Raw genomic sequence first — 22,994 nt, forward strand, 5'->3', positions numbered from 1 at the left:
CCTCTTTATGGGCATTTAAGAGGGCATTCGATAGGTATATGGAGGATAGTGGGTTAGTGTAGTTTAGGTGGGCTTGGATCGGCGCAACATCGAGGGCCCAAGGGCCTGTACTGCGCTGTATTCTTCTATGTTCTATGTTCTATGTTCTATATGTCTCTTGATTAAACTTAAAATATAAGCCATAACTATTAACTTAACCTGGGGCAGTGTTTGTAGAGGAATAAAACGTGTTATTTTCTGGGTCTGTAGATTGTGAAGGAGCAAAAATGGCCTTTGCAGTGATATGTACTTCTTGTCAGATGTGGGAGTTTAAAGAGAGTTTAAGGGTTACTGCAGATTATATCTGCCATAAATGCTGTTGGATGCAAATCTTATCAGATCGAGTGGATCGGTTGGAGAGACAGATAAAAGCGATGACGAATTCAAAGTTTGTGCGAAGATTTGTAGCTCGGGTGCTCGTTGTTGTGGTTCTGTTCGCCGAGCTGGAAGCTTTTGTTGCAAACGTTTCATCCCCTGGCTAGGCGACATCATCAGTGCTTGGGAGCCTCCTGCGAAGCGCTTCTTTGATGTTTCCTCCGGTGTTTATAGTGGTCTGTCCCTGCCGCTTCCGGTTGTCAGTTTCAGCTGTCCGCTGTAGTGGTTGGAATATTGGGTCCAGGTCGATGTGTTTGTTGATGGAGTTTGTGGATGAATGCCATGCCTCTAGAAATTCCCTGGCTGTTCTCTGTCTGGCTTGCCCTATGATAGTAGTGTTGTCCCAGTCGAATTCATGTTGCTTGTTGTCTGCGTGTGTGGCTACTAAGGATAGCTGGTCGTGTCGTTTCGTGGCTAGTTGATGTACATCAAAGAAGCGCTTCGCAGGAGGCTCCCAAGCACTGATGATGTCGCCTAGCCAGGGGACGAAATGTTTGCAACAAAAGCTTCCAGCTCGGCGAACAGAACCACAACAGCGATGAGGAATTTGCAACAGTAACAGTATGTGATGGATGGCAGTTATAGGAAGGGGGGAAAGTCTCAGATACAGTCACATTGATGGGTTAACTCCAGGGAGGGTGAGAGAGGTTGACACCTAGGGCAGGAGCCTTTTGTGGATATACCCATTTCAAACAGGTATGCTGTTTTGGAAAATGTAGAGGGTGATGGATTCTCAGGGAAATGTAGCACGAACAGCCAAGCTTCTGGTATTGAGACTGGCTCTAATGGAACGAGGGGTACGTCGGCTTCCAAGAGATCAATTGTGTTAGGGGATTCTGTAGTCAGAGGTACAGACAGACGTTTCTGTGGCCAGCAGAGAAAAAGCAGAATGGTGTGTTGTTTCCCTGGTGCCAGGATCAAGAATATCTCAGAGAGGGTGCAGAATGTTCTCATGGGGGAGAGGGGCCTGCAGGAGGTCATTGTCCACATTGGAACCAATGATATAGGAAGGGAAAAGGTTGAGACTCTGAAGGGAGATTACAGAGAGTTAGGGAGAAATTTAAAAAGGAGGTCCTCAAGGGTAGTAATATCTGGCCATGAGATCTAACCTTGCTAATCAATCTCCCATGGCCAACCATGCCGAACGCCTTACTGAAGTCCACATCGATTATGTCGACTGCTCTGCCCTCGACAATCCTCTTTGTTGCTTCTTCAAAAAATTCAATCAAGTTTGTGAGACATGATTTCCCATGCACAAAGCCACACTGACTATCCCTAATCAGTCCTTGCCTTTCCAAATACATGCACATCCTATCCCTCAGGATTCCCTCCAACAATATGCACCACTGACGTCAGGCTCGCCGATCTATTGTTCCCCGGCTTGTCCTTACCACCCTTCTTAAACAGTGGCACCATGTTAGTTTTTCAGCACCTCACCTGTGACTATCAATGATACACATAGCTCAGCAAGAGGCCCAGCAATCACTTCTCTAGCTTTCCACAGAGTTCTAGGGTATACCTGATCTGGTCTGGGGATTTATCCACTTTTATGCATTTCTAGACATTCAGCACTTCCTCCTCTGTAATACGGATATTTTTCAAGATTTCATCATCTATTTCCCTATGTTCTATATCTTCCATATCTTTTTCCACAGTAAATACTGATGCAAAATACTCATTTAGTATCTCCCCCATCTCCTGCTGCTCCACACAAAGGTCGCCTTGCTGAACTTTTAGGGGCCAAGTTCTCTTCCTAGTTTCTCTTTTTTCCTTAATGTATTTGAAAAAACTCTTTGGGTTCTCCTTAACTCTATTTGCCAAAGCTATCTCATGTCCCCTTTTTGCCCTCTTGATTTCCCTCTTAAGTATACTCCTACTGCTTTTATACTCTAAGGATTCACTTGATCTATTCTTCTATACCTGACATATGCTTCCTTCTTTTCCTTAACCAAACCCTCAATTTCTTTAGTCATCCAGCATTCCCTATACCTACCAGCCTTTCCTTTCACCCTAACAGGAACATACTGTCTCTGGACTCTCACTATCTCATTTCTGAAGGTTTCCCATTTTTCAGCCATCTGTTTACCTGCGAACATCTGCCCCCAATCAGCTTTTGAAAGTTCTTGCCTAATACCATCAAAGTTAGCCTTCCTCCAATTTAGAATTTCAACTTTTAGATCTGGTCTATACTTTTCCATCACTATTTCAAATCTAATAGAATTATGGTCACTGGCCCCAAAGTGCTCCCCCACTGACACCTCAGTCACCTTCCCTGCCTTATTTCCCAAGAGTAGGGCAAGTTTTGCACCTTCTCTAGTAGGTACATTCACATATTGAATCAGAAAAGTTCTTGTACACACTTAACAAATTTATCTCCATCTAAACCCTTAACACTATGGCAGTCCCAGTCTATGTTTGGAAAGTTAAAATCCCCTACCATAATCACCCTATTATTCTTACAGATAATTGTTTGAAAAATGGGGTAAAACTACGGATACTAACCTCACTCAATGTCAATCATTGCCATCACTTCACGGGATAACGGCAGTGAATGCTGATGGTTTTGCCATAACTAGAATTGTAAAATTGGGATTAGTTCAATTCAATTCTGATAAAAAGATGCCTGCAGCTTATGGAAAATATGATGGTTGTTCAGTTTGGTTTGGTAGGATGGTACCAGTATTGATACTCACAATTACAAAAGCTAATGGTGGCGTGAGAAATGTCACAGGAAGCCATTTTGGAGCTGTGCACATTCTCAAGATTGTCTTGGCATGAATTTTTGAACAAACTGTTCAGATGGGTCTCGACCTACCTGGAGAGCAGGTGGACTTGAACCCAAGTGTCCCGGGCCAGAAGTAGGACTCTATTACCGCCCCACAAGATATCAAGAATTTCTATTGTAGTTCTTGTAAGTCAAACATCTCAGTCCCAGAGCATCACTGATATTTTCAGCATAAGCACCTCTGGAGCAGGTGGGACTTGCAGCTGCATCTCCTGGCCTAGAGGTATGGTCACTACACAGCACCATAAGAAGCCAAGAATACAGTCAATTCTGCTATAACACAGTAGTTCCGTTCTCGTGCAATCCCAACTTATCAGAAAATCATGCAATAGCAGCACCATTTAAACTATTGGAGCTGGAATCGCATTATAACCAATACACACTTTAAAACTTCAAGCTTTAGAAACAGTGATCCCAACTCGTCAGTAATGTTATAGTGAATTTGTGTTAACGAAATATGTGTTACAGCAGAGCAACCTGTATTATTGTGTACTTGGGGAGATGTTATCCTTGCACACAAATTATCTTCTCTCTAAAAGATGATGAAAATGATTAAATCTGTCTCCATTTTATAGAAATATTGATTGGTGGATGCATTCATATGGATAAAGTGCAGCCTCACCAGAACTGAACAAACTGAAGAGCTAACAGGAGCTAGCTAACTAATGAGTCTGTGGCAGTGGCCAGCAGAAACAAGGGGGAGAGCTGGCATGTAAAAATGATTTATTTGCAAAGATCTAATGGCTGAACTTGATCCTAACTAGTAGTAAATCAAGCCACCACCGTCATATTTAGAACAGTCAAGTTCAGAATTGCTCCAAAAACATGAGGGTGGATATCAGGGATTGATTACGCTGACTGAACACCATTCGCAGTATACTAATAAAACTTTGACTCTTTGACATTTTGGCATAAGTCAAACAGTCATGTGCAGCAATACTTCTGAAAAACTCCTAAGCATATGATGGAGTTTTGACCAGAATTTTTTTTTTCCACTTGCTTCCAATTTTCTTTAAGTTCAGTCGTAAAATCTGCCCTTTCTACCTGACATTATAACACCATTTCAGAGCAGACCTCATGAAACCTAAGCTGTAGTTGTTGAGTTCAACACAAATCAGTTGTCTTTTGTGCAGCCCTGGTTTCAACTCTACTTAATGGAAATCAGACTCCTTTCTGTACGTGTCAAGCTACAACACAAAGAAATACCTACTGCAGTAAACACAGCTCTTCTAAATAGCACTGACTGATGATCCATGGTCCAGCAGGTGGGACTTGAACCTGTGTCTCCTGACCTAGAGGTATAGGCACTACATCAATGGTCATCAATTGAAACATTGTGAACAATGTTCGAGTCTTGGTTATGAGGAGAGAGTTTGGGAAGAGTAATTTTTCTGGAGATTCATGTCACTATTTTGCAAGAGATTTACAAAGTTCTGTCCAGATATTTGATTGTTGGTATTTCTGTGATTAACATCAAGGATTTCTGTGTTTGTGCTAATGTTCCTTGTGCCATGTTTAGACCATGGAACTTTAAGATACCTTTGCTTAAGTAAAACAAATGAAGCAAAATCTAACCAGCCAAATAAATTCACAGCCTTGGTTTTCTCAGAAGTCTGGTCCTTACACAAGAATCTGAAGCAAAATCATTTTTGTTTCTTTGTCAAAAGTATATAAACATAATGATTAAATTCACATTTTGAAACTGTGAGGGAGCTGCAACACAGAAGGAAAAGACGGTTCAGCTTGTTAACTTTCCTCACTCTATTTTCCAAGTGCAATGATCATAATCGTAGGTTCCCCATGTTTAAAGGTAAGATTTCTGCATCCCCACCTCAAATCAAACCAATGCCTTGTAGACCGAAGCTCTTTTCATTAAATCACTTCATCATTTTTCTTCTCTGACAATATGCTTTCCACACTGACAGAGTGCCAAAATGCCCCACATACCAAATATTCAATTGATAGTGGCATTGCCAATCTTCAACCTCTATCTAACCTTCATTCCTTCCCCAAGCCCTTGTTTTATTCCAGTTGCCTCTTTGTACTCTCTGGAATTCACTTCACCAGCCAATCTGTCCCTTCCTCTCTGTCTCTACCTTTAAAACTTCCTCAAAATCTGTCTCTTTAACTACCTCTCCTCACTTAAACCATCTCAACTTTAACATCTGCTTACCACGATCACTATAAATGACTGGTTTTGGGACATTGTATACTTTAAGTTGTTAAAATTGACAAGCAGTTGGCTTTGGAGTCACAGAATTGCACAGCTTATGAGGAAGCTATTTGCCTACCTTGTTTTTAGCTGTTTGAGAGAGAAACAAATTAGTACTATTACCCCAATATTTCCCCAAAGCCCTACAAATTGTTCATTTTAGGATATGTCCAATTTTCTTCTGAAAATTGTTATTGAATTGTTTCCCAACACCCTTCCAAGTACAGATTTTCGAGGCCTGTTGACAACCCAGTCTCCCCCATCCATGTATTGAGTGACTCTCCAACATTTGGTATGCAAAAGGCATTGGGTACAATATACTAACTGCCCAATGGGAGTGTAGCATTACAGAGCTTCCAACTTAATGACAATGCAATACAGACCCTAAGTGAGCAATATCTACAGATTATTTACCTGTACACCATAGAGAAATTCATCAGAGTCATTGTCTCCATCAGAATCATCATCGGTCCAGTACTGGCCTTTGACGTCCTAAAGGAACCACACAGGTAAAGAAAGAAAGTTAAGTCTTGTACCACATGAACAAAGGTAATGCAATGTTGCCGAGCTCCAGACAGCAATAAGAACAAAATAAATCAAATGGAAATCAAAGTTGATTTAATTAATAGTTAGTTAGAAAATGTAACATTTTAATTTGTGGTAATGTCAGTAAACTCGTAATGTAAAGTGTCAGGTTAGGGAGGTGATTTCAAATCACAGTATGGCAAATGGGGCAGTTTGAACTCAGTGAAAATCTGGAATTTGAAAAAGCTAATCTAATGGTAACTATGTAACCATTGTCAATTATGAAGGTCTATCATGAATGTCCATTAGGGAAGGAAATCTGCTACATGTGACTCTAGAATATCTGCAATGTGGGTGGCTGTTAACTGGCTAATTAGAGATGAGCAAGAAATACTGGCCCAGCCACAAACCCCTCATATGCTGTAAACTAATAAAAAATGGTTTGATTCTTATTTTCAAACAAGATATTACAAGTTGTACGAATAAGATATAAGAAATGTGCAGTTTGTCGTCAAGTAATTTGACCCCGTGACTGGCTTCAGAAGTATTCACGAAAAGAAAAAAATGACTTGATATGGCAAGGTGCTGATGTTGGTCATGTCTTCAGGGTTAAGTGCTCAAGGGAGCTGTGAGGCTTCTCCTCAAAATGTGCAGGGTAATTAATCCCAGATGTCCATTGTGATCCTGAGGGCAAGTGACCCACCAGTTGGCCAGGCGATGGCCTAGTGGTATTACCTCTGGACTGTTAATTCAGAACTCAGATAACATCCTGGGGACCCGGGTTCGAATCCCGACACAGCAGATGGTGGAATTTGAATTCAGTAAAAATCTGGAATTAAGAATCAAATGCAGACCAGGAATCCATTGCCCGATTATCAGGAAAAACCCACCTGATTCACTAATGTCAGTTAGGGAACGAAATTGCCATCCTTACCTGGTCTGGCCTACATGTGACTCCACACCCAAAGCAACGTGGTTGATGCTTAACTGCCTGCTGGGCAATTAGGAATGGACAGTAAATGCTGCCTAGCTAGAGACGCTCTCATCCCGTGAATGTATGAATACACCCGGCTCTGTACTGTTGGCAGCCAAATGCGAAAGCAAGACCGTAAGGTAAGAGACAAGTCTCTCCTTCAGACAGTTTGGAAGACATGGTGGCTCAGTGGTTAGCACTGCTGCCTCACAGCACCATGATCCAAGCTTCGATTCCAGCCTTGGGTGACTGTCTGTGTGGAGTTTGCACATTCTCCCCTGTGTCTGCGCGGGTTTCCTCCAGGTGCTCCAGTTTCCTCCCACAGTCCAAAGATGTGCACGTCAGGTGAATTGGCCATGCTAAATTGCCCATAGGTGCATCATTCAGAGGGAAATGGATCTGGGTGGGTTACGCTTTGGAGGGTTGGTGTGGACTGGTTGGGCTGAAGGGCCTGTTTTCCACACTGTAGGGAATCTAATCTTAAAAAAAATCTTCCAGTCAGTGAAGCACTTGATTTGGTGTGGGGCAAGTGAAAAAAAGAAGAGAAGTGGAGGGAGGAGAAAGAGAAAATGTAAAAAATACAATATGTTTACCTAAACAAACAGAGGGTATTTAATCCCCGATTGGCTATGCTGATACACTGGGTTACAGAAACCAGTGTTCCTCAATGTAATCTCACCTGTTGACAGCTTTGATTCCCTCCAGCCCATCCTTTCAAAGTTGAGTGAGGAAAGCGCCAGACCACTGGAGAAAGCCTCGTGAGGCAGGCTGCACCTCGCTCTGTACTGTTGGCAGCCTGACATGAAAGCAAAACCATGAGGTAAGAGACCAGTCTATCCTTCAGACAACGTGAAAGGTACAGTGAAACAGCAAAAGGCACAGAGGGCTCACCTGTGGTGTTGAAATGAGTCAGAGGAAGGAAATTACTTTCTCAATTCCCTTCCTTCCTTCTCCTTTATTTACATGTGCAGATTCCATGACTGATCCAGCTCCCTCAGAGGCAGCTCTCAGAGTGAACAGAACCCCTGTTTCTTTTTTTTCCCTTTCCCCCACACTACCACCTAACAGCGGTAGTGCTTATTTTTCCCCAGCACCCACGTCGTGTGTGTGCAAGAGTGAAGAACAACAAGTGCGTCAATCTTTATTTATATTCCACCAGCAGGAAGAAAGGAAACACCCGAGTGGCCAGTGACAAGCGGTGACCTTTTCAGAGGGCAATGCTGTGTGATCAAACAGTGAAGGGAAGGGCAGGGGTTAAATCAAAATAGAGTTGGAGGGGGAAATAATACACTCCACTTCCTGTGGTGCTCACCTTTCCCTAAAAATCTCAAGGGACACTCAGGCTCTGACACAACCGCAGAAGAACGGCAGGTAATCGGCCCTAATGACCCCCTCCACGGCCTGATCAATTCCCTTCCACTCACTGTCAGTAGTTAAATGTCATGTGGCACTCTATTTATCTCATGAACACAAATCCATGAGGCTAAGTGATAGTGTATTTGCAAAATGAGAGTGAACAGTCTGTCTACAAGGGGATATTCCGCAGTAATCCGGAATTGGATGGTCAGCTATGGCCCTATTGAATGGTGCAGCAGATTCAAAGGGTCGAATGGCCTCCTCCTCCTCCTATTTTCTATGTTTCTGTCATTCCATGGTCACTGCGTATATCTCCGCACGAGTGGGTAAGATGTTTATATTGAGGTTCCATAAGTGAGCTCTGCCGAACCTGTTTAGCATCTATATCATTAGATCACAAACAAAAACAGAAATTACTTGGAAAAACTCAACAGATCTGGCAGCATCTGAGAGTGAAAGCAGACTTAACGTTTCTGGGCCAATGATCCTTCCTTAGAACAGGTTCAGAATTCCCATCTCCTGGTGTCACAGAATAAAACAGGAATACAGGATATAGCACAGGAGAGGGCTATTCAGTCCCTGTTTCTGTGCTGTAAGACTACAAAATATGGGAGCAAATGTAGGCCATTCAAGCCATCAAATCTATTCTCTCATTCAATGTGATCATCTGATAATCCAGAGTTCCCCACTTTCTGACTGGGGATAAAAAAGGCACGTCTCATCGCATCTTTTGTGGGACAAGTGTCTACCTTACAAACAGCCCACAACGTCAACTCGGCTTAGCAATGGCACTCTCACTTCTGAGTGAGAATGGTAAAGGCTCCAAGTTCATCTTCAGTTTAAGGATGCAAATTTACACTGGCAATCACTGGAATCTGCTACTTCCACTAATTCCAGTTTTCACAGTGTTACGAAATTAACACTGCCAATTAAACAAAAAAAGAAGATATTTCAAAGCCAATGCTTAGTGTCATTTTGATGTTGGGCAGTAGGATAAAATAAGCAATATTGGACCGATCACCCAACTCTCCACATCCTCAACAACAAGCCACAGGAGCTTGTAGCTCAGGGTCATGACCTCTGATGGAGTTGCTAGAAATGATTTTGGGGTTACTATGGCTGCCATGGAGCTGAGACTGATTCTTCAAAACTGTGGAGGGGGGGGTTTCCTTAAATTCATAGAATCTCTATCGTGTAAAAGAGGCCATTTGGCCGATCAATTCTGCACCAGCCCATACCCACCTATCCTGTAAACTATGCAGCAATTTAGCATGTCCATCCATCAAACCAATAGATCTTTGGAGTGTGGGAGGAAACCCATGCAGACTTGGAGAGAACGTGCAAACTCTACAGTCACCCAAAGCTTTAACTGAACCCCGGTCCCTGGTGCTGTGAGGTAGCAGTGCTAACCATTGAGTCACCGTGATGCCCCTAAATTCTCTTGGTTTCCTTTGTTGCCTTATGGGCGGAACCCAATGGGCTGTTCAGTGAGGCCTAATGCAACAAAAACCTAGTGAAAAGTTTGGTGTTCGGTTTGTTTTAGTGGAAAGCCCTGTTTATGCAGAAGGTGGTGGGTGCCTGGAATGCATAGTCAGTGGAGGTGGTAGAGGCAGGCACAATAGCATCGAGATGTATCGAGACAGATATATGAATGGGCAAGGAGCAGAGGGATACAGATCCTTAGAAAATAGGCAACAGATTTAGATGGAGGATCTGGACCAGCGCAGGCTTGAAGGGCCGAAGAGCCTGTTCCTGTGCTGTAATTTTCTTTTTTCTTTGTTCTTTGCAGCAACCCCCCCCCCCCCCTTTCACATTAATCTCCAGTTTTATCCCACCAGACATCCCATCAAGGACCATCACATCTTCCAAGGAGGAAGTCTCATTCCCCTTTTATTCCCGGTCTACTCCACTGCCTAAACCCATCTCCAATCACAGAATTGCTACAGTGCGGAAGAAGGCCATTCAAAAGAGGATTCTGGGTAATCCAAGATGGTGGACGCAAAAAATCTCTGGCTGTAACAGCTGCTCCTTGAGGTATTTTAGGTGTTGGAGGTGATTTCCTCAAATTCCAGGAGCAGCAATTACTGTTTTATATGCTGTTGCATTGTTTTGGAACTTTGGGGAAAAAAAAAGTCAAAACAACAGCAGTTTTAAAAGGGAGAACAACAGACAAAGGAAGCACATGGTGAGGTCAGTGCAGGAGAGAGAGAAAGAAAGAAACTGACGCTGCCTTTGCTGTTTGAATTCATGGATCGCTAGACATCGGAATGTGTCTGGGAAAATTAACAAACAATGAAATTCACAACTGATCTTGAAGGAACTGTTGGGTGAAGTTCACAGCACAGAAGCAGATAAGTGTATTGTTGTTTAAGTGCGACATACAGAAAGTCTGCAGTAGTGAGTTCTTTCTTGATTATATGTTTTTCGAGATATGTCTCTTGATTAAACTTAAAATATAAGCCATAGCTATTAACTTAACCTGGGGCAGTGTTTGTAGAGGAATAAAACGTGTTATTTTCTGGGTCTGTAGATTGTGAAGGAGCAAAAATGGCCTTTGCAGTGATATGTACTTCTTGTCAGATGTGGGAGTTTAAAGAGAGTTTAAGGGTTCCTGCGGATTATATCTGCCATAAATGCTGTAGGATGCGAATCTTATCAGATCGAGTGGATCGGTTGGAGACACAGTTAGAAGCGATGAGGAATTTGCAACAACAACAGTATGTGATGGATGGCAGTTATAGGAAAGGAGGGAAGTCTCAGATATAGTCACATAGATGGGCTAACTCCAGGAAAGGTAAGAGAGGTAGGCAGCTAGTGCAGGAGTCTTTTGTGGCTATACCCATTTCAAACAGGTATGCTGTTTTGGAAAATATAGGAGGGGATGGATTCTCAGGGGAACGTAGCACGAACAGCCAAGTTTCTGGTATTGAGACTGGCTCTAATGCAATGAGGGGTACGTCGGCTTCCAAGAGATCAGTTCTGTAGTCCGAGGTATAGATAGACATTTCTGTGGCCAGCAGCGAAAAATCAGAATGGTGTGTTGCTTCCCTGGTGCCAGGATCAAGGATGTCTCAGAGAGGGTGCAGAATGTTCTCACAGGGGAGAGGGGTGAACAAGAGGTCATTGACCACATTGGAACCAATGGCATAAGAAGAGTAAAGGTTGAGAGTCTGCAGAGAGATTACAGAGAGTTAGGGAGGAATTTAAAAATGAGGCCCTCGAGAGTAGTAATATCTGATTACTCCCAGTGCTCCAAGCTAGTGAGGGCAGGAAGAGGAGGATAGAGCAGATGAATGCATGGCTGAGGAGCTGGTGTATGGGAGATCATTGGAATCTCTTTTGGGGTAGAAGTGACCTGTACAAGAAGAACAGATTGCACCTAAATTGGAAGAGGACTAATATACTGGCAGGGAAATTTGCTGGAAGTGCTCGAGAGGACTTAAACTAGTAAGGTGAGGGGTTGGGACTCAGGGAGATAGTGGGTCAATCTGAGACTGATACAGATGAGAACAGAAGAGAGTCAAACAGTCAGGGCAGGCAGGGACAAGTTAGGACTAATAAATCAAACTGCATTTATTTCAATGCAAAGGGCTTAACAGGGAAGGCAGATGAACTCAGGGCATGGTTAGGAACATGGGACTGGGATATCATAGCAATTACGGAAACATAGCTCAGGGATGGGCAGGACTGGCGGCTTAATGTTCCAGGATACAAATGCTACAGGAAGGATAGAAAGGAAGGCAAGAGAGGAGGGGGAGTGGTGTTTTTGATAAGGGATAGCATTACAGCTGTGCTGAGGGACGATATTCCTGGAAATACATCCAGGGAAGTTATTTGGGTGGAACTGAGAAATAAGAAAGGGATAATTACCTTATTGGGATTGTATTATAGACCTCCTAATGGTCAGAGGGAAATTGAGAAACAAACTTGTAAGGAGATTTCAGTTATCTATAAGAATAATAGGGTGATTATGGTTGGGGATTTTAACTTTCCAAACATAGACTGGGACTGCCATAGTGTTAAGGGTATAGATGGAGATAAATTTGTTAAGTGTGTACAAGAAAATTTTCTGATTCAGTATGTGGATGTACCTACTAGAGAAGGTGCAAAACTTGCCCTACTCTTGGGAAATAAGGCAGGGCAGGTGATTGAGGTGTCAGTGGGGGAGCACTTTGGGGCCAGCGACCTAATTCTACTAGATTTGAAATAGTGATGGAAAAGGATAGACCAGATCTAAAAGTTGAAATTCTAAATTGGAAAAAGGCCAATTTTGACGGCAATAGGCATGAACTTACAAAAGCTGATTGGGGGCAGATGTTTGGAGGTAAAGGGATGGCTGAAAAATGGGAAGCCTTCAAAAATGAGATAGCAAGAATCTAGAGAAAGAATATTCCTGTTAGTGTGAAAGGAAAGGCTGGTAGGTATAGGGAATGCTGGATGACTAAAGAAATTGAGGGTTTGGATAAGAAAAAGAAGGAAGCATATGTAAGGTACAGGATAGATCGAGTGAATCCTTAGGAGAGGATAAAGGAAGTAGGAGTATACTGAAGAGGGAAATCAGGAGGGCAAAAAGGGGACATGAGATAGCTTTGGCAAATAGAATTAAGGAGAATCCAAAGGGTTTTTACAAATACGTTAAGGACGAAAGGGCAATCAGGGAGAAAATAGGACCCCTCAAAGATCAGCAAGGTGGCCTTAGTGTGGAGCCACAGAAAATGAGGGAGACACTTAATGAGTATTTTGCATCAGTATTTACTATGAAAAAGGATATGGAAGATATAAACTGTAGGGAAATAGATGGTGACACCTTGCAAAATGTCCAAATTGCAGAGGAGGAAGTGCTGGATGTCTTGAAATGCATAAAGGTGGATAAATCCCCAGGACCTGGTTAGGTGTACCCCAGAACTCTGTGGGAAGCTAGAAAAGTGATTGCTGGGCCTCTTGCTGAGATATTTGTATCATCGATAGTCACAGGTGTGGTGCCGGAAGACTGGAGGTTGGTTAACGTGGTGCCGCTGTTTAAGAAGGGTGGTAAGGACAAGTCAGGGAACTATAGACCAATGAGCCTGACATTGGTGGTGGGCAAGTTGTTGGAGGGAATCCTGAGGGAAAGGATGTACATGTATTTGGAAAGGCAAGGACTGATTGGGGATAGTCAACATGGCTTTGTGCATGTGAAATCAAGTCTCACAAATTTGATTGAGTATTTTGAGGAAGTAACAAAGAGGATTGATGAGGGCAGAGCGGTAGATGTGATCTATATGAATTTCAGTAAGACGTTCGACAAGGTTCCCCATGGGACAGATTAGCAAGGTTAGATCTCACGGAATACAGGGAGAACTAGCCGTTTGGATACAGAACTCGCTCAAAGGTAGAAGACAGAGGGTAGTGGTGGAGGGTAGTTTTTCAGACTGGAGACCTGTGACCAGTGGAGTGCCACAAGGATCGGTGCTGGGTCCTCTACTTTTTATCGTTTACATAAATGGTTTGGATGCGAGCATAAGAGGTACAGTTAGTAAGTTTGCAGACGATACCAAAATTGGAGGTGTAGTGGACAGCGAAGAGGATTACCTCAGATTACAACAGTATCTTGACCAGATGGGCCAATGGGCAGAGAAGTGGCAGATGGAGTTTAATTCAGATAAATGTGAGGTGCTACATTTTGGAAAAGCAAATCTTAGCAGGACATATACACTCAAAGGTAAGGTCCTAGAGAGTGTTGCTGAACAAAGAAATCTTGGAGCGCAGGTTCATTGCTCCTTGAAAGTGGAGTCACAGGTAGATAGGATAGTGAAGAAGGCATTTGGTACTCTTTCGTTTAGTGGTCCGAGTATTGAGTACAGGAGTTGGGAGGTCATGTTGCGGTTCGGCCACTGTTGGAATATTGCGTGCAATTCTGGTCTCCTTCCTATCGGAAAGATGTTGTGAAACTTGAAAGGGTTCAGAAAAGATTTACAAGGATGTTGCCAGGGTTGGAGGATTTGAGCTATAGAGAGAGGCTCAACAGGCTGGGGCTGTTTTCCCTGGAGTGTCAGATGCTGAGGGGTGACCTTATAGAGGTTTACAAGATTATGAGGGGCAATTATAAGGTAAATAGACAAAGGATTATTTTAGGGTAAATAGACAAAGTTTTTTTCCCTGGGTTTGGGGAGTCCAGAACAAGAGGGCATAGGTTTAGGGTGAGAGGGGAAAGATATAAAAGAGACCTAAGGGGCAAATTTTTCACACAGAGGGTGGTACATGTATGGAATGAGCTGCCAGAGGAAGTGGTGGAGGCTGGTACAATTGCAACATTTAAGATGCATTTGGATGGGTATATGAATAGGAAGGGTTTGGAGGGACATGGGCCGGGTGCTGGCAGGTGGTACTAGTTTGGGTTGGGATATCTGGTCGGCATGGATGGGTTGAACCAAAGGGTCTGTTTCCATGCTGTACATCTCTATGACTCTATGACTCTAACCATTCACACCAGTTCTAGATGCTTTCTAATCGACCTGTTTGGAGATAGTGGGATACACCTTTGGGGAGTAGGTGGAATTTCACCTCAGGCCTCCTCTCCTTCAAATGTAATGAATTGGCTGTAAGCACTTTGGGATGTCCTCAGGTCATGAAACCCATGGTTGAAATGCAAGGCTACTTTTTTGTATTGGATGGCTGGTTTGTGATGCCTACAGCAGGAGTCCAATTCCCACAATGGCTGAGGGTACCACAAAGAACTCTCCTTCTCAACCTCTTCCCTCGCCTGAGATGGTGACTCTCAGATTAACCCACCACCAGCCATCTCCCTCTAATGATAGAGCAGCCTTACACTCCTCTAAGACTATGGTGACTTAATCTTTTTCTTTTACAAGTTCTCTATAAGAGATGAAGGTTCCTATATAATGAGTGTGACATTGCTGCTTTAACACTGTTTTGCTTTTATTGTCTTCTGCAGTCATTATTATTTTCACGTATCAAATGGAGAAACTCATTTATATTAGAAAAAATAATAAGATTAGTAATAGAAAATATAATGAATTTAATATTAGAAAATAGCTGTAAAATAACAAACTTCAATACCAATTTGTTCAGGCACCACCTCTAGCTCATTGCTTAGCTCATTCTCCTCCCAGGATGCAGTACAGGTTTTATTTTAGAATATTACAAGTACAGTTAAATACTGCAGAGAGGAATTTAAGGTATTAAGCATGCTTGAAAAATTTCACGAGAAGGAAGTAAACACAGATAATAGGAAATATAACCTGTAACTTTGCAAGAATTAAAGAATTAATACCTATGACACGCCATTATTGATATGGTACCTCGAAATTCCCAAAGAAAAAGGGCACAGTGGCTCAGTGGGCAGCACTGCTGCCTCATAGCGCCAGGGAACCAGGTTCAATTCCAGCCTCAGGCAACTGTCTGCGTGGAGTTTGCACATTCTCTCCGTGTCTGCATGGGTTTCCTCCCACAGTCCAAAGATGTGCAGGTTAGGTGAATTGACCATGCTAAATTGCCCGTGGTGTCCAGGGATGTGTAGGTTAAGATGCATTAGTCAGGGGAAATTCGGAGTAATAGGGTAGGGGAAGGGTCTGGGTGGGATACTTTTCAGAGGGTCAGGTGAACTTGTTGGGCCAAATGGCCTGTTTGCACACTGTAGGGATTCTAAGGGGGTTGCCACAAAAGTAAAATTTAAAAGCAAGTCTAGTGTTTACCAAAACAAAAGCTGACCCCCCCCCCCCCCCACCCCCCAAACCCCTTTTTGGGCTCATAGAAACAATTGTTGGGGTCACAAGCTCTCCCCTTCCCCTATTTCTGAGTCTCTGCCCTGCACCAGCACCAAAGTCCAGGCAGTGCCCAGTCCTGTCCCTCTCTGAAGTGGAACAGATGGCATCTAGTGGGAGGGGCCTCACAAACACTTTGCGTGGGCTGAAGTCAAGCCTCTGGATTTCAATCTTCAGGCAACCACCATTGACATCATGTTGTGTGTGTGCTGACTGAACTCCTAGTCGCCATCGAGTAGATTCACTAGCACATCCTCCACTTACATGGGACCTACAGGGCCTGCTTTATCTAGTGCAGTTCGGGAAAATTACCTGGTCACCCAATGAGAAGAAGCTCTTCCCTTAAGTAAGGTGTCATTGATTGTGTGATAGCAACCAGGTGCAAGTTACACTATATATGCATGTTATATATGAGGGACTGCATCAAAGGTTCACTGGAGTCAATCCCAGGATGGGGTGACTGGCCTATGAAGAGAGATTGGATAAACTGGGTCTATATTCTCTGGAGGGTTGTAGAATGAGAAGTGATCTCATTGAAACCTAAAAAAAATGTAATAAATAGTCAGGGTAGGTGCTGGTGAAGTGTTTGCTCTCATTGAGGAGTCTCAAACCAGGGAGCACAATTTAAAAATAAGGTGGATGCCACTGACACAAAGAGAACCATTTTTATTCAGAGGCTTGTGAATCCTTGGAAATCTCCAGCTTAGAAGCAAAAGTTTAGTCTTTCAGTATTTTTAGACCATAAGACCATTAAACATAGGGGCAGAAATTAGGCCATTTGGTCCATCGGGTCTGCTCTGCCATTCAATCAAGGTTGGTGAGTTTCTCAACCCCATTCTCCTGTTTTCTCCCCATAACCCTTGATCACTTGACAATTACAAACCTATCTATCTCAGTATTAAATATATTCAATGACCTGGCCTCCACAGCCCACTGTGGCAATGAATTCCGTAGATTTGCCACTCTCTGGCTAAATAAGTTTCTCCTTATCTCTGTTTTAAAAGGTCTTCCCTTTACTCTAAGGCTCTGCCCTTGGATCCTAGTCTCTCCTACCAATGAAACATCTTCCCAACATCCACTCTGTCCGGGCTATTCGGTATTCTGTATGTTTCTATTAGATCCCTCCTCATCCTTCTAAACTCCATCGAATACAGACCCAAAGTCCTCAAACTTTCCTCACACATTAAGATTTTCATTCCTGGGACCATTCTCATGAACCTCTTCTGAACACGCTCCAGGGTCAGTTCATCCTTCCTGAGATATGGGGCCCAAAACTGCACACAATATCCAAAAGTACCCTGACCAGAGCCTCATACAGCCTCAGAAGTATATCCCTGCTTTTAATTTATTTTGAGAGAACTTGAATATAAAAGAAAGTTTCATAGATTTCTGATTACCAACAGCGTAAAAGGTTATGGGGATAATGTTGATAAACGATATTGAAACATTCATTCAGATCTGATCATATTAAATGGTGGAGCAGGCATGTGGGATGAAGCAAGGTAAAGGATCGGTTAGCTCAGTTGGCTGGATGGCTAATGTTTTATGCAGAGTGTTGCCAATCGAACAGGTTCAATTCCCACTTTGGCTGAAGTTATCACTAAGGTCCTGCATTCTGAACCTTTCCTCTCACCTGTGTCATGGAGATCCTCAGGTTATAGAATCCCTACAGTGTGGAAGCAGGCCAGTCAGCCCATCGTCTCCACACCAGCCCTCCAAACAGCATCCCACCCAGACCCAATCCTCGAACCTATCCTTGTTACCTTGCATTTCCCAGGGCTAGCCCACCTAACGTACACATCCCTGGGCAATATGGGTAATTTAGCATGGCCAATCCACCTAACCTTTCCATTCCTGGACACTATGGGGCAATTTAGCATGGCCAATCCATCTAATTTACACGTCCCTGGGCACTATGGGGCAATTTAACATGGCCAACCTACCTAACCTACACATCCCTGGAGACAAAGGGGAAATTTAGAATGGCCAATCTACCTAACCCACACATTCCTGGAGATTAAGGGGTAATTTAGCATGGCAAATCTACCTAACTGACACATCTTTGGTCGCAGTTAAACCACCACCTGCCGTCTCATTCTTTCTCATGAGATCAGCTGTATGGTCTGGTGAAACAATGGCAACTTCACCTTTCTATAAAACAGACATCAACAATTACCATGCAGAAAATATCCTATATCAGAAAAGAAGTAGCTGACGTCGCACATAGACACAAAATATATTTGTTATAAAAGACAATTAATAACTGTGGAGGTTGGCCACTTATTGATAATTTCACATTTTCAATGTCCTTTCGCACACAGAATGAATTTGACGAATGGGTTGTTCGGGGCATCGAAAACGTAGTGAAAAACCCCATTTCGACATTTGAAAGTTCAAAGGAAGTGCAAGAGCAGTGAGTAAAACGATGAGGCTCACTCACCATTTGCGCTGAAATTCAGAGACAAGTCTGTGTTCTGACTAGGCCTCGGTCCTCCATTCTGCCAGAGGGGGCTGGTAATAAGTGAAGAAAAAGGGCCTGCGAACAATCGCCTGCACTGTGAAATCTCCTTGACAACCGATGATCTCTCAACAACCTTCTCTGTCATTGAAAAGAAGGGAAAAAAAAAATCAGTTGTGCCCTGTAAGAACTATGAATGTAAGAAAAAAGACAATATTGAAAGATAAATGCTTCAAAACATTTAAAGTAACCATGTTAGCAGCAAGAACTCGCTGCCTGGATATCGGATGTGTTGCTTCAGATCAGTTGCTTGCTTCCCATCTGTTTCGGTGGGGAAAGCTGAGGTGGAGCAGTCAGCTGCTCACAATGCATCATGGGATCGGGGGGTTGACATCTGCAAAGCTTGCAATCATTGTGTCCAGGGACCCTTCAATAAAGAGCAGATGTCACCAGGGGCAGGAACAATGGCTCATTCTCAGGTGGCTTCATTGGGGTAGAGAAGGCAACAGCCTGCGCTGGCAGCCATCCACATTGAAGTTTAAAGGCCAACATTTTGCGCCAGACCAGACAGCTGAGCAATCAGTGGGATGGAGACACATGTTTGAAATATTAATAAATGATTAACAAATGTCATTTTTAGCTCTAAATGGACAGGTAAGTGACTACAAACACTCCTAAGCCCACAGCAATCATGGCGACCCTTGAATAAATTCAACACCAAAAGATACTCAAAGGAAAAGATATTAAGATAAGTATGGTGGTTCAGTAGTTAGCACTCACAGTGCCAAGGAGCCAGGTTCGAGTCCACCCTCGGGCAACTGTCTGTGTGGAGTTTGCACGTTCTCCCCATGTCTGCTTGGGTTTCCACCTAAATGAACCCACTTCCTCCCACAGTCCAAAGACATGCGGGTTAGGTGGACTGGCCAAGCTAAATTGCCCATAGTGCCCAAGGATGTTCAGGCTGGGTGGATTCGACATGGAGGGTAGGGGTATCGGGAGCGTCTGAGTGAGATACACTTCAGAGGGTTGGTGTGGACTCGATGGGCTAAATGGCCTACTTCTGCACTGTAGGGATTCTATGAAACAAACTGTCATAGTCACAGTCCTTACCTGGTTTGGGTGCTCATGTAAATCATTAAATCTATGCATACATCAGTCCCTGTAATGTAGGAATGGGGTATTGGTTTGCAATTTTAATTTTGACTCAATAATCCAGTTTACCATTTCATCCATCACTTCTATGTTGCCTCGAGAATATGCCTGTCTATTTTATGCTGTTATGTTCCCACTTTTTGAAATGTTGATTATTTGGTCTGAATTTTCACTGGAGACAGAGAAACTTTATGACTTCACCAAAATTGCCCAGGTGCATCGATACTGAAATCCCAAACCTGAACCCTAAGTGGCTTCCATTTTGGTCAGTGGTACAGGGGGTCAGGTGTATTTCACAGGAGTGGCCCCACATTTAAAATGCTTCTATCAGAAGCAACTTATTTTTCTTAGGAGTCTGAAACATAACTAATGAGTTTTACAAATATGAAGGAATTGTTAGAAGTAGACACAAATATACATAAAGGTGGATAAGGTCTGTGAAACCATCAAACTGAAAGAACTGTGGATGCTGTAAGTCAGAAATAAAAGTAGAAATTGCTGGAAAAGCTCAGCATCTGGAGAGAGATGCTGGTCTGTAACACTGGAGTGTGTGTGAGTGGAAGACAGGAATGAGGGTTGGAAGTTCAGTCTGTTTTTAATATAACGGGATAAAGTTCCAGGGCAGAAAGAAGGGCCTTATATAAAGTGACTGTCTTGACCTTTGTCAGTCCTATCTGTTGTCTGAGCACCATTTCCAAGGGACAGTAGGTCCAACTCCATCTAACCCACCCTTCCAACTACCTTGAAATAAAAATCTGGCCCTTTGGGAAAGTTTTTTTTAAACCAAACGGAATTCAAGGAGTCATGAATTTTCCTGACTTTGTTTAGATTCCCTCCAGTGTGGAAACAGGCCCTTCGACCCAACAAGTCCACACCGACCCTCCGAAGAGTAACCTGCCCAGACCCATTTCCCTCTGTAGAATGCACCTAACACCATAGACAATTTAGCATGGCCAATTCACCTGACTTGCACATTTCTGGACTGTGGGAGGAAACCCACGCAGACACGGGGAGAATGTGCAAGCTCCACACAGACAGTCGCCTGAGGGTGGAATCAAAACTGGGACCCTGATGCTTAGAGGCAGCAGTGCTAACCACTGAGCCACCATGCCACCCCACGGCGAACATTCAACCTTTAACCTACATAATGTCTAAATGTTTTTGATTCATTACAAGCTTCTGGTAACTGATCTTTGGTCATTATACTGGAATTGTTAAACATATTCTGAGGAAAGTAAGCGAACTGCAGAAAAAGACCTGGCAAACTGAGCTGCAGGAACAAGTGCAGACATATTGTAACTTGAAAGTTACTGCCCACACTCCATATATCTCTTCCCTCAACATCTCATCCAGACCTGCAAATTTATCCACTTTTTAGGTTTCAAAGCCAACTAGTATCAATAGAGTCATACAGCATGGAAACAGACCATGCTGACCAGGCGCCCCAATCTGACCTAGTCTCATTTGCCAGCATTTGGCCCATATCCTTCTAAACCCTTCCTATTCATGTCCCCATCCAGATGCCTTTTAAATGCTGTAATTGTACCAGCCTCCACCACTTCCTCTGGCAGCTCATTCCACACATCCACATACCACCCTCTGTGTGTAAAAGTAACCTCTCCAGTCCTTTTTTAAAACCTTTCCCCCCCTCACCTGAAGCCTATACCCTCTAGTTTTGGATTCCTCCACCTGAGGAAAAAGACCTTGACTATTACCCCATCCATGCCCCTCATGATTTAGTAAACCTCTACAAGTTCACCCCTCAGCCTCCGAGGCTCGAGGGACGAAAAGCCCCAGCCTCTCCCTACAGCTCAAACCCTCCTGTTCCAGCAACAACCTCGTCAATCTTTTCTGTACGCTCTCAAGTTTAACAAGATCCTTCCCATAGAAGGGTGACCAGAATTGTGCACAGTGTTCGAAAAGTGGTCCTCAACAAGATCTTGTATAGCTGCAACGTGACATCCCAAATCCACTACTCAATGTTCCGATCAGTGAAGGCAAGCATACCAAATGCATTCTTTGATCAGAGTATTGAGTACAGGAGTTGAGAGGTCATGTTGCTGCTGTACAGAACATTGGTTAGGCCACTGTTGGAATATTGCGTGCAATTCTGGTCTCCTTCCTATCGGAAAGATGTTGTGAAACTTGAAAGGGTTCAGAAATGATTTACAAGGATGTTGCCAGGGTTGGGGGATTTGAGCTATAGGGAGAGGCTGAACAGGCTGGGGCTGTTTTCCGTGGAGCATCGGAGGCTGAAGGGTGACCTTATAGGTTTACAAAATGATGAGGGGCATGGATAGGGTATATTGGCAAAGTCTTTTCCCTGGGATCGGGGAGTCCAGAACTAGAGGGCATAGGTTTAGGGTGAGAGGGGAAAGATATAAAAGAGACCTAAGGGGCAATTTTGGTGGAGGCTGGTACAATTGCAACATTTAAGAGGCATTTGGATGGGTATATGAATTGGAAGCGTTCGGAGGGATATGGGCCGAGTGCTGGCAGGTGGGACTAGATTGGTTTGGGATATCTGGTCAGCATGGATTGGTTGGACCGAAGGGTCTGTTTCCACGCTGTACATCTCTATGACTCTCTGCTTTTCCTGTGACTCCATTATCAAGGAACTACACACTTGCACCTCAAGGTCTTTTTGTTCGACAACATTCCCCAAGGGCCTACCATTAACTATGTATATCTTGTGCTGGTTTGCCTTACCAAAATGCAACAACTCACAACTCCATCTGCACTCCATGATTCATTGGCCCTGCTGATGAAGGTCCTGTTGTACTCTGAGATAACCTTCTTTACCATCCACTACAACACTATTTTGTTGTTATCTGTAAACTTGTGAACCATACCTCCTATATTCACATCCAAATTCTTTATACAAGGGGAACCTCGATGATCTGAATACCAATTATCCAAAAATTGGATTATCCAAAGCAGATCTCGAGGTTCCGATGGAAACATGACATCAAAGACTTGTTTCCAACAGTGATCGTGTCTTTTGTTTAAAGTGATTAAACAGGCACTGTCTCCAAATGACTGACTGTCCGACCTCTCTCTCCCCACCTTTCCATAGAGTCCTACACAGGGGGTGTACCCTAAACCCTCCTTCCCCAGATAATCTCTCCAACATTGTCCTGTACAGGGCAAAGGTGGAACCTGTCAAAAAGTTGCAGTAAAAAGGGGGGTGTGTGTGTGTGCGTGCATGCTATTTGGAGACTTACCCCACAAAGGCAGCTGCAGCAGTCTTGTTGGTTTTGGTGTACAGTCCAGCTGTCCCGGAGAGGGGCAGGGGGTGGACAGGGTTGGACGGAGTTGGGGCCGGGTGTTGTTGGGAGCTGTGTTGGGCGGGGTTA

General features: G+C 43.5%; 1 protein-coding gene across 12 annotated transcripts in view; it reads right to left on the reverse strand.

Annotated features, from left to right (window-relative positions):
• Window positions 1-22,994, reverse strand: part of LOC122542474 (protein mono-ADP-ribosyltransferase PARP6) — a 159,891-nt gene that overhangs the window by 112,634 nt on the left and 24,263 nt on the right. For 11 of the 12 annotated variants that reach the window (XR_006309808.2, XR_006309809.2, XR_015754175.1 and 8 more), the window contains exons 2-4: window positions 18,469-18,627; window positions 7,589-7,705; window positions 5,826-5,903 (exon numbers count right to left, since the gene is read on the reverse strand). Coding sequence is in view for 8 of the 12 variants with exons in the window: in XM_043680217.2 (XP_043536152.1) it covers window positions 5,826-5,903; window positions 7,589-7,705; window positions 18,469-18,471 (198 nt within the window). In the remaining 4 variants the exon portion in view is untranslated. Of the gene's footprint in view, window positions 1-2,916; window positions 2,987-5,825; window positions 5,904-7,588; window positions 7,706-18,468; window positions 18,628-22,994 lie in introns of those variants that run through there. The other variant, XM_043680218.2, reaches the window with a different exon arrangement.

The sequence above is a fragment of the Chiloscyllium plagiosum genome, unplaced genomic scaffold (genome assembly GCF_037043375.1).
Source record: "Chiloscyllium plagiosum isolate Xiang-an unplaced genomic scaffold, Cpla_swu_hap1 HiC_scaffold_42, whole genome shotgun sequence".
In the NCBI taxonomy this organism is placed as follows: domain Eukaryota; kingdom Metazoa; phylum Chordata; class Chondrichthyes; order Orectolobiformes; family Hemiscylliidae; genus Chiloscyllium; species Chiloscyllium plagiosum.